Source organism: Neophocaena asiaeorientalis, unplaced genomic scaffold (genome assembly GCF_003031525.2).
Source record: "Neophocaena asiaeorientalis asiaeorientalis breed wild unplaced genomic scaffold, Neophocaena_asiaeorientalis_V1.1 scaffold108, whole genome shotgun sequence".
Lineage (NCBI taxonomy): Eukaryota > Metazoa > Chordata > Mammalia > Artiodactyla > Phocoenidae > Neophocaena > Neophocaena asiaeorientalis.
In genome coordinates this window covers 6949661-6961479 of record NW_020173770.1, presented here as the reverse complement: position 1 = coordinate 6961479, position 11819 = coordinate 6949661, and the positions used below count along the sequence as shown (strand labels likewise).

The 11819-nt window shown below is 40.3% G+C and overlaps 1 protein-coding gene across 3 annotated transcripts; it reads left to right on the top strand.

Moving 5' to 3' along the window:
- Positions 1-427: 427 nt before the first annotated feature.
- Positions 428-11574, top strand: BUB3 (BUB3 mitotic checkpoint protein). Of its 3 annotated transcripts, none has more exons than XM_024751582.1 (8): positions 428-521; positions 966-1160; positions 1793-1862; positions 3685-3836; positions 6330-6488; positions 8177-8354; positions 8599-8815; positions 11034-11574. In XM_024751582.1, the coding sequence occupies exons 2-8, from the start codon at positions 966-968 to the stop codon at positions 11041-11043; spliced, it is 981 nt and encodes a 326-aa protein (XP_024607350.1). In that variant the 5' UTR covers positions 428-521; the 3' UTR covers positions 11044-11574. The 3 variants fall into 3 exon arrangements, with proteins under 3 accessions (XP_024607350.1, XP_024607348.1, XP_024607349.1); XM_024751580.1 differs by having other exon boundaries at positions 9816-11378; XM_024751581.1 differs by having other exon boundaries at positions 456-521; positions 963-1160; positions 9816-11378.
- Positions 11575-11819: the final 245 nt, after the last annotated feature.

Sequence of the window (11819 nt, the reverse complement as noted above, 5' to 3'; positions counted from 1 at the left end):
AAGGGAGACTAATTTAGCTCTATAAAAGTACTGACCAAAATAAGGTTTTTGTGTCTGAGAGACTAACTGAGATGGGGAGGGCCCCAAGAGTCAACTGGGACGAGTATCTTTCCCGCCTACTATTCAGAGGACAGGCCAGGCGTCGGCCCCAGGGAGACTACATTTCCCAGCGTGCCGCACACGGACGGGCGAGGGCGTGAGCGCAGCCTTGGCGCGGTGCTCTTTGGGAGTTGTAGTTTTCACTCGTCCGGCACTCGCGCGGGCGCCTCAGCCTGGTGGTGAAAAGAGGCCACGTGACCGGAAAAGCCGTCATTCGCCTTTGTGCCGGAACAGGTTGCCTGGGTTGACTGACGCCCGGCGGACCAATCGGCTGCCTAGAGCGAGACGTTGGCGTTTGAAATCAGCCAATGGCAGGCATTGGCTGGAACTTCCTCTCCGCCCCTTTCGTCCGGCCTGCGAGAGCTTCGAGGGAAGCTAGGCGGAGGCGAGTAGCGGCGAAGTTGCTTCACAAGGAGCCTAAGGTAACGGGGAGAGGCGGCCGGGCGCAGTAGCGAATTCTCTGGGAACCCCTCCACCCGCCCCCCCCGGCCCGGAGCTGGCGGAGCCGTCCTCTGGGAACCGGTTCCTCTTCCACAGGTTTTCTTTTATTTCAGAAGCAGGCGGGGCGGCAGGCCCAGGGGGGGAGGCCGGGGTGCAGGAGCCCGCGGCGGGCCACGCTGGAGGCTGGAGTTAGGGGTGCGGTGGTGGCGACGCGGCCGGCTGGGTTTTTTTTTGGGGTGGGGTGGGGGGAGATGAGGCCGGACCGCGGCGGGCGCGGCGGTTCCGCGCAGGCGCAGAGGCCGTGTCGGCGGCTTTCCCTGGGCCCGGCCCCCGTGGGGCCCCCTAGCTGCCCCCTAGCTGCCCCGCCGTCGGCGAGTCCAGCCCCCGGACCCTTGGGGACTCTTAACTGGGCGCTTGTTCAGTAGATGACCGGTTCCAACGAGTTCAAGCTGAACCAGCCACCCGAGGACGGCATCTCCTCGGTGAAGTTCAGCCCGAACACCTCCCAGTTCCTGTTGGTCTCCTCCTGGGACACGTCCGTGCGCCTTTACGATGTGCCGGCCAATTCCATGCGGCTCAAGTACCAGCACACCGGCGCCGTCCTGGACTGCGCTTTCTACGTAGGTGTCCTCCGCTTCCCCTCCTGCCCCCCTTTAATAGTCTCGGTATGGTGTTCCTGGTCAAAGTATCCGTTTTCCGTTGTTGGGCCGAGGCTTTTGTCGGTGGGGTCATTTGGATAGCTCCCCTCCCTTCCCCCAGCACTTACCTTGAGCCCCAGGTATTGTCTTTTTGTTTGTTTGTTTTGTTTTGTTTCTTTAGTGTGTGTGTGTGTGTGGGGGGGGGGTTTGGCACTGGGGACTTGCAGACGTCAAGAACTCGGTCTCCCCTTGTGTTCTAATGGCGCAACCCTGCAAACCTTTTGGACGTAATGTGTTTGAAACTCACAACAAGACAGTAACATTTGGCTGTCTTGTTAAAAGAAAGGTCTGTTTGCGAGTACATGGGAATGCCCGTTGACTGTCAGCCAGTGTGGTGAACAGTTCTTCCTTAATTTGCTGGTGTAGTGGTTTTCTCAGCTCCTTAATTTGCTTTATTTTTTGGTACTGTTTTTTTGTTTGTTTACAGTGAGTAGCTGAGCCCAGTGTACCTCTCGTCCTGAGCATAAACTGGATAGTTGGCTGTAGAAACAGGAATTTTAAAATGCTTTTTAAAGCTCTGTAAGTTTTAAATGACTTGCAACTTTATTTTGTAGGATCCAACACATGCCTGGAGTGGGGGATTGGACCATCAATTGAAAATGCATGATTTGAACACTGATCAAGGTAACACAGCCACGTTTTTACCAGTTTAGTGTTTTCTTAGTTAGTGCTTACTTGTAAATGTTTATTCATGAAGAGTTGTTCCGGAATTGCTTAGTTCTTAAGTTGCTTAGATACAAGTAAAAATGGCTTGAGTTTAGGACCTTTTCGTTTAAATGATAACCATTAAATTACAATCACAAAATATTATGCATGTATTTTATCAGTGAAACTCATGATCTCCATCCACAGTGTTTACATGAAGTGGCACTTAAGTATTTGCCCTTTCCCTTGCCGTCGGAAGGGGACTGGTCCCGCAGTGGGCTACCTTTCAGTAGGATTTTTCCAGGACGGTGCTGATGTTTCAGCGTTCTCTTTTCAGAAGCTAATTTAGTTTAGACTGAAGGAAGATAGGTTTTAAAAAATTTAACATTATAGAGTAGCCAACCCTGTCCAGATACCATGGTAACCCCGCTTGTATAATTGTTTAGCATAGAATATGCTTCAGTTGCGTTTATTGAATGAAGAACAAGATGACACATTTTCTTTTAGTTAATTTCTAAGAGATATGAAATAACTTACCCACATTTTTGTGGTGACTTTGGAGCAGAGTAGAGATTGGAATGGAACCCGAATACACAGAGCTCTCTAGTGGAGGTTTTTTTTGTTTTTTTTTTTTGTTTTTTTTGTTTTTTGGTATATGCGTACGTTAGACATAGATGTACTTGAAGGACATGGCAAGGCACAGAGATACGACTAACGAGGATGAGTTGGGACAGTGGGCTGGATAGAGGATGGGCACTGTATCTTATCAAAAAAAAAAAAAAAAAAGGATCCAGTCAGAAGAGGCTTTTGCATGAAAGCCGTTTTGTCATGTAACTTACAACTGCAGGTGTTTGGTTTTGTTTGCTAGCAGTTTATTCTAGATAGGAAGTTAGCTTGCAGGTTTAGGTTCTATTTGTTTGAAAACTCAGGAGAAAAAAAGCACTGAAAAGGAAACAAAAGTTTTTGAAGTTATAGGCCATAATTAAGGGAATTAGCTGTTTATTCTCAGAAGATCATTGCTGAACTTCATGAGATACCATTTAAACAAGAAAAAAAAGTATGTATTTAAACAGGTAGTTTTCCTCTTTGAGGATCAGGGCCACATATTGTTTGTTCTTTGTTGTGTCCTTAGCATGTGGTGTAGATTCTGGCACATAGTAGACATTTAGTAGATGTTAGTTGAATGAATGAATCAGATAGGGTGAAGAGTTGAAGCTGAGAGGAAAGAAATTGTGTATTAGAAATTTGACCCACCATGAAAACCAAGTGGGTTAATCATAAGACTCCCTGCCTTCCTCATCCCCAGCTCTCAGATAATGCTGTTACCACTTAAATAAGTTTCTTTGAAATATCAGCTTAACTCGGGAAGTTTTATCCAGATCCATTTGACCAGAGTTCTCCACTCATTGCTTCATTTCATCAGGTATTTCTTGAGCACCTACGTGTATAAGAACCTGTACTAGATAGTCAGAACTATAGAGTTAAACAAGGTTCCTGATTTGAAGGAATCTAGAATCAAGTGAGGAAAATAACAAATATGCCACCATTTTAATGTAATCTGAAACTGAAGTCAGCTTTTGGTATTACCATGCCAGTGAACCAAGCTATGCACTGTCAGGTGAACAGAGATGAAAGGATGACTTTCCGTAGTCGTGGGGAAATTTTTCTGTGTGTAGTAGTTCCATGGAGTGGGTGGAAGCGGATTTGTTACAGTGCGATGAATGTTTCCTTCTCTTGTTCACTTGAGGAGTCTTTGTTTAGTAAAGCTAGGTGTGGTTTGTTGGTTTGTTTTTTCCTACAGAAAATCTTGTTGGAACCCATGATGCCCCTATCAGATGTGTTGAATATTGTCCAGAAGTGAATGTGATGGTTACTGGGAGTTGGGATCAGACAGTTAAATTGTGGGATCCCAGAACCCCTTGTAATGCTGGGACCTTCTCTCAGCCTGAAAAGGTAGGCTCTTTACATTCGTAACAGGAATTATGGTCCTTGGGGTGGTTTGACTTGATAAATGTTTGGTGAATATGATGTTCAATTGAGGTTAAGAGTTGATGAGTCTGTTTTACAAACTCAGCTAAATATGTGAAGGAAAACTAATTTTGGTCAACATTTTCTGTCAGTTGTCGTATTTGTACTGGATAGCACTAGTCCTAAACCCACTTCCATGTATTAACGCTTTCAGTCCTAGGGCTGAGAAGCAACTTTTCAGAGAAGTCATTTAGCAAAGGCTGTTCCATTGCCTTCATTTGGGCCTGACGGCCCCAAACCAGGAAGTGGGATGGAGCATCACTCATTTTCACTTATGACCTGAGGTTTCTCTGGCGTTGACTAAGAGGGTGAAATGGGTTATCATTTGAAGTTTAGTGAAAAAGATGTCCTATATTCCCTGGCTTTTACCATTTATTTATTTTTAATACTAACAGATGTAGTTTGAAGGCTGTAGTGAAGGAAGCTTCTTAAAACTGAAACTTTGTGTATTATTGTAACCTTTTGATCTGTACAGTGGAAGTGTAATTGAGCATTCTTGCTGTATCCTTTATCAGACTTTATCAGGTGGTAGTTAATTTTAAAGATTGATTGTTTTAGCAATTTAAAGGTATCCTTCACTTGAGTCTGTTTCCTCAATGTAAATATGCCATTCAGTTCCTGTTAGCTGTCATTATATACTGTAGTGCATCCAAAGAGCCATTATTTGTGTCACATCACATTCGAATCTACTCCTGGCAAGACCTTTGTTCAGAATAAAATAATTGCATTGTTTCTAGTTTTGATTTATGGTTGTATGTAACGTGTTAAGAGCTGTGATAAATTGCTGACAGAATATCATATAATGGACAGCCACACTGAATCAAGCTGCTTATTGGTTCAGCAAGGTTCATTATGTCACTTTTTTTAATACTGTTTTTGATAAATGTATATACCTAGTCAGCAGCATGACAGTGTTTTTACTTGATTTATGATTCGTGGGGATAGAAAGCACTTCTAGAAGCTTGTGTGTCACCTGTATAGTAAAGATTTAAGATAAAATTTCCATTCTGATTGTACTGTTATCAACTGATCTCTTTCTGTGTTTCTTAAAATTTGGTGTTTCGTATATCTTAGGTTAATTTCTGTTTTTCTGCAAACATGTTTTCTGAATAAACAGCGGTAAATCTTAATATGTCTCTTATTGAAATACACTTGTGTTAAATCTACTGTTTTGAATCTTTTAAATTTCTTGTTTTTCCCTTGGTCAAATTAGCTGTTGAATTTAAAGGCCAGATTGTAGAGACTGTCCGCTCGTTACATTGTGAAACCCAATTTGTTTTTTTCCTCTGGGCTGGTGGTATGTGGTTAACGTATTAGTGATTACTAACCATAAGGTTTAATTACTGAATGTTAAAGAGATATCTTACCATGTCATGAGGCCCCTTCATTTTTTATAGTGATTTTTCAGGTTTTAAACTATTAGATGAGTTGCTTATTAATTGAAAGTAATGATCAGGGCATAGTTATATACCTGAAGTCTAGACTTTAAAAAAATGGTTTAACCTGATCAGGAACATACATTTTGCCACCATTTTCATGAATTTGCTATCTCTATTTAGTCCCCAGATAACATATTTGAAAAGAAGTAACTTTAAGTGCTTATTGGCAGGAAATTTTGTGATTTGTTTTAAAGGAATGTTTTTGTGGAAGTTGTTTTGATATTGAAGAAAAGGAATTTTGAGGGGAAAAAAATCGATGCTTTTAGGGAATAAAATGCTTTTTAAATTTTCCCTGAAGATAACTCTGTCCTGAGTGTTCAGTATGACGTCAGGGTATAAGAATTTTCCTTGTCATATGCCAGACCACTATCCTTGTCTTTTAATTTTGAGTTCGTATGCCACCAAAAGCAACTAAGAAGCTAATTAATGATAGCTCTCTCACTCTTCCTGGGAAGGCCTATTTATTCAGTGTGACAGCTGGGAGAGTCAAGATTTTTAGAGTTACAACATGAAATATCCTTCCAAAAGGTGGTCATAGAAAAATAACTTGGAAAATGATTGTTTTATGAAAAGCCAGAAGCCCATTGAAAGCTATCTTGAGTTTTTATGGCTTTATTATCTCCTTTTTGAGTATTTTCTACAATTTTATATTGTCACTGAATGAAACAAGAGGGCTGTAAAAACTGTTTAATAATTTAACTTGTTTTAGTAACGAAGAGAATTGTTTCAGAGATGCTTTCGGAGAGTTAATTAGAATGTGCATTATGTGATACTTGGTTAAGTATTAAGAATATCTTGTGTTTATTATTTTGTGCCAATTGGATTGTGTAACTGTAGCATTTAAAATTTCGTACCTGTGTTTGTGAACCCGATCAGCTAACTTTTTTATGGTTTTATGATTAGTGGACTTTATCTTGGTGCGAAATGCCATTTGCAGGCAAGCAGATGATTTTCAGCAAGTTTTGGTCTTTCTTGAAAGGTGTATACGCTCTCAGTGTCTGGAGACCGGCTGATTGTGGGCACCGCAGGCCGCAGAGTGTTGGTGTGGGACTTACGGAACATGGGCTACGTGCAGCAGCGCCGGGAGTCCAGCCTCAAGTACCAGACTCGCTGCATACGAGCATTTCCAAACAAGCAGGTAACTGACCTCTCCTCCCTGTGCCCGGGGAATTTGAAAATAAGAGGATCTTATATGATAATGATTTGGTCACTGCCTTTTAAAGCTTTGCTTATTTTTTTGAGTAGTGATTTAGAATTTGTTGTAAATTTTTGACAGCCTTTTGTTAAAAGGTGGTATGTTAACTCAATTTTAGAGAAAGCTTTGATGTTCAGAGAGGATAAGTAATCTGCCAGTGGCTAGAGTAGAGGTTTTCAGATTCCTTGGTGATGCTAGTCCAGGATGCTTGACAGGTATACAGTAATCAGAGAGAGTTTTGCGGGTATTTTAATTTACAAAACAGTGAATTCAAATTTAAATCTGGAAATTTAGGATTATGGAATTTGCTGTTCTCTCTCTCTTTTTCTTTCTTTCTTTTTTTTTTTTTTTTGGCACCTCTTTTTACCCTAATGCGAATAGAGTTTAGTCAGTCTGCTAGCAGACCTGGAGTTTTCTTTTCTAAAAGAATGCCATTGAGGGTAGAGAGGCGTTGTCCCTCGTATAATGACGAACAGGGTAGGTCACCCTTCCCATCATCATTACTAGATGAGGTGACACTATTAATCTGCCCTTTCGTCCCCAAATCCTTAAAGTTCAAAGGGAAGTTGGTGGTGGGGTCAGCTGCTGTAGGAATTTTACAAGAGGAAAAGTCATTAAAAACAGTGGGTGTCTTTGGAATCTAATGGTTATCCTTAGTGCTTATCAGAAGGCTAGTATCTCAAATGGTGATCACAGTTCTTCTTCTCAGGATATTGTAAATTTGCATTGAAGATAAGGAATTGCAGTTATGTGAAACTTTAGAGATTTAAGTGCATGATTAAAATATGCTTGCATTTATGAATGTAATTATGTCTTCTATCTAAAATTTTCCATCAGAGTTTATTTCCAGTTTATACGGAAGTTTAAAAGTAACATTTTACTGATTTTTTTTTCCTCCATAAGTAGTTTTTTAGGAGTAAATCTTTTTCATACCTTGAAGAATTAAAACTATAGATTTCATATTTATCTTCATTTCTTACTTTCTTTGACATACTATTTCGAGGCAAAGTGAGGAAAGGTTTGAAATTACAAGCCGCTTTTGAACATCACTGAAAATCTGTGTGGTTTGTGTGTACACTTGATTTGGTGTAGTTAAATGCGAGAGGCAGGATGACCAAGATGGAAGGCTGGTTTTCCACTTGGTTTGGATTATTGGTACCCTCAGTGAAGGAGACACGATTCTCTTAGAGTTGTTAGAGGTGAGGAGGCGTAGAGCAAAGAAAAACATATTCCAGCTGATGGAATGAATTCTAGTCCCCTTCTGGACAGGACAACAAATAAATGATACTGAAACATTTTAAAATTCCTGTTGAGGTTTGACAGAATAACTCAACATTTTTGATTGCAGTGTGCAGGGTACTGGTAGAATGAAGAAGGCAAGTGATGGTGGCCTTTTATTTATTTACTTGTAATAAAACAGATATAAGTGTTCTTAAACTTTGGAGTGATCTTAACTATGTTAGTACAGCTTAAACACGTGGTTAAAACCTGGCCGTATTCTCTTTTCATTTTAAAAATAATCATCTTTCTTTACTGTGGGCTGAATTTTGGAATTGGGTTGAGTTTGGGAATCCAGGCCTAGTTTTGGAAGCTGGATTCACCATTTTTGTCCTCTGATTTCCTCTTGTCAGGGTTATGTATTAAGCTCTATTGAAGGCCGAGTGGCAGTTGAGTACTTGGACCCAAGCCCTGAGGTACAGAAGAAGAAGTATGCCTTCAAGTGTCACAGACTGAAAGAAAATAATATTGAGCAAATTTACCCAGTCAACGCCATTTCGTTTCACAACATCCACAATACCTTTGCCACAGGTATGCTAACCTGTATCTAGTTGTTAAGATAACATCATTTTGCTATTAATTGAACAGTGCACGTTTGTACTTGGGCAGAGTTTTAAAAAATTGTGCTTGCTTTTTATGATATTTAAAGGGAAGAAAATCTGGTATAATACTCCCTGGGGAAAATGTAACTTCTGTGACCTTAAAAATGGTGAAAATAATGGTTATTTTTGTATCTGCTTTTAAGGACTGTTGTAACTCTTGAAATTACTTGCAGGTGGTTCTGATGGATTTGTAAATATTTGGGATCCATTTAACAAAAAGCGGCTGTGCCAGTTCCATCGGTACCCCACCAGCATTGCGTCACTCGCCTTCAGTAACGATGGGACTACACTTGCAATAGCGTCATCATATATGTATGAAATGGATGACACGGAGCATCCCGAGGATGGCATCTTCATTCGCCAGGTGACAGATGCAGAAACAAAACCCAAGTGAGTATGCTTCACCTGTATTCGAGCCTTTTCTTGCATTCAACCCAGGATTTATTAATTTTTCTAAATTCATGAATAGCATTGTTGATGCCTGTTCGATATTACAGCTGACTCTAGGGTTGGAGTTGATTTTATCTTGTCCTCCCAAGCTTTCAATATCCGTAGGTTGATAGACGTCTGATGGATAAAATTGTGCCTAGTTGTTTTGTAGAGAAGAATGTCAAACTCTCATTCTTCTTGAATAGGCACTATTATTTGAATCTCTGGAGTTATTACTAGCTCATTGCTTCAAAATTAAGTTGAGGAATTCAAGAATAATTTATTTTAGCAAATTCTATTTAAGATATTTAAGAATTTGAACTACCAAAAATCTTCCCTCTCCACAGAGGTTGTTTCTTTAATATTTACACAAAATGAATGACCTTCAGGTCTTACTGGAAATTCAGAGTAATATGGCCTTGCCTGCGATAGCAGATTTCCTTAGTTTCGAAATTTTCGTAGATGTCTTTGGCTCTTGGTTGTAACTGCTGACAGAGAGGAACCATTTCCATTTTTTGGTACCTAGGGCAAAGCTTTTTACTTAATTACCTGCACCAGGCTTCCAGGCTTTAGGGAAACCTGATACTTAGGCACTTGTTTAACCATGAAATACCAACCCCCAAGAGTCTTTGTCCTGTTCCTTGGCCCTGTCTACTCAGGCCCTGGAAGGAAGTCCTCAGTAAATATTTATGGAATAACTGACTTTTCAGGATTTCTGTACCTCTCTGAGTTAGAATGGTATAGAGTCCCCTTGCTAAATTGGTTGAGTCCCTGAGAAGGGGACAGAGTATTAAATACTCAATATCATGTGTGTTTTTACAGGTTTGACTTTAGAACAGACTTAGCATGTGAAGCCTGTTGGATAAAGGGCTGTGTTTGCATTTAATCTCTCACTTTTGTATCTCTTGTCCTGGCTGGCCATTTTGATCTCATGCTGTTCTTTTTTCTTTTGAACTTGTAGGTCACCATGTACTTGACAAGATTTCATTTACTTAAGTGCCATGTTGATGATAATAAAACAATTCGTACTCCCCAATGGTGGATTTATTACTTTTAACAAAGAAACCAGGGAAAAGTTTTAATTTTAATATTATAAGAACCTGAAAATATTGGAAAAGAGGTTTTTATTGCTTTTTTTAGTGCATGAGATGGTTTGATGGTTTGCTGCATTTAAAGGTATTCGGACAAACAGAATTTGAGGGCAGCGACAGCACTTTTGAGAATCAGTTTTGACCTTGATGGTGTTTGTTTCTATTGTGGAAATAAATGTTTGTGAATAAATATAGGTAGTAAAACCCCCTTTGCATTCTTTGTGGACCTTAAATGGTAGAGAAAAAGGCTCTTGAGCCGTTTGTTTCTCTTGCTGGTTATAGTTGCTAATTCTAAAGCTGCTTCAGACTGCCTCATGAGGAGGTTAATCTACAATTAAACAATATTTCCTCTCGGCCGTCCATTATTTTCTGAAGCAGATGGGTCATCATTTCCTGGGCTGTGAAACAAAGCGAGGTTAAGGTTAGACTCTGGGGAATCAGCTCGTTTTCAATCTTATTAGGGTGCAGAAGGAAAACTAATAAGAAAACCTCCTAACATCATTTTGTGACTGTAAACAATTATTTATTAGCAAACAATTGATCCCAGAAGAGCAAATTGTTTGAGTCAGTAATGAGCTGAGAAAAGACAGAGCATATCTGTGTATTTGGAAAAATAATTGTAACGTAATTGCAGTACATTTAGACAGGCATCTATTTGGACCTGTTTCTATCTCTAAATGAATTTTTGGAAACATTAATGAGGTTTACATATTTCTCTGACATTTATATAGTTCTCATGTCCATTTCAGTTACCCAGCCACTGGTGATTAAGGTTAAAAAGAAAAAAATTATAGTGAGAATGAGATTCATTTCAATATAATGCCCTGAAGCAGAACATGAACTTAGCTTGGCCTATTCTGGGTAGTACCAAATAGTATTTTTGTTGTCACACTTTTTGTTTTTTATTTATATTATTTGCAAATGTATGTTTCTGAATGGTACTTGGACCTTTACTGAAATTTATTTTATCCATGATGTATTTAAAAAAAATTCTTCTGATACAGAGAAAGGTCTTATTTGTAAGTATTTCAGTGAAAACTTAGTGTAAGTCTGAACCCATCTTTTGAAATGTATTTTCTTCATTGCAGGTCCACCTAATCATCTCGTGAAAGTGGTTTCTCTATGGAAAGCTTTGTTTTGCTTCCTACAGTTACATGCTTATCCCCTAAGGGATGTGTTATAGTCATTGTGGACGCGTTATTTAGTATGTGGATTTCTCTGTTTTCTGTCTTGCAAAAAACTTGTCTGTGTGCCCTTTCATACTGACTGTGTGTAGGATGAGGAGTCTTTGTGTCCTTTTGCAGTAGTCTGAAGAATTGTTTTCCCCCAGCAAGCCCAGTTGCTGTGTATGAGCAGCTTGAGCTCTTTTTGTAAAATAACCTAAAACTGTTAATTCCATGCTGTCTAATAAACAGAGATTCAGAACACTTAAATGTTGGATGTTTTTAAATGTTGGTAATTAATGTAATTTACTTCATAAAAAGGCTTCTGTAAAGCAAAACTCCCTTCATCGAGGGCCTGGTGGGGATGACATTGTACCTTTAGGTCCACACTGCCTCATTTAATTATGTCTATTCTGATGTACTTTGGGGATTCAGTCTTGGATAAAGTGATCTGTTGGAGTTCTGCCATTTCCCTCATGCCCTCTCGCTGGATCAGCAGGGCCCTCGAGCCAACTGTGCAGCTTCACGGGACGGGCACAGACTGCATGGCAGCTGCCGGGCGCCTTTTGGCATGACTCTGCCGGTAGCTGGTGCAGCCGGGCTCCTGCAGCTCGCCCAGCCCGGTGCTGATGCAGCCAGCAGGCGCACTTGCAGCCAAGTGACAGACCCGTCTGTACTTATCCATCAAATGCTAAATCACAGTGAAGCCCT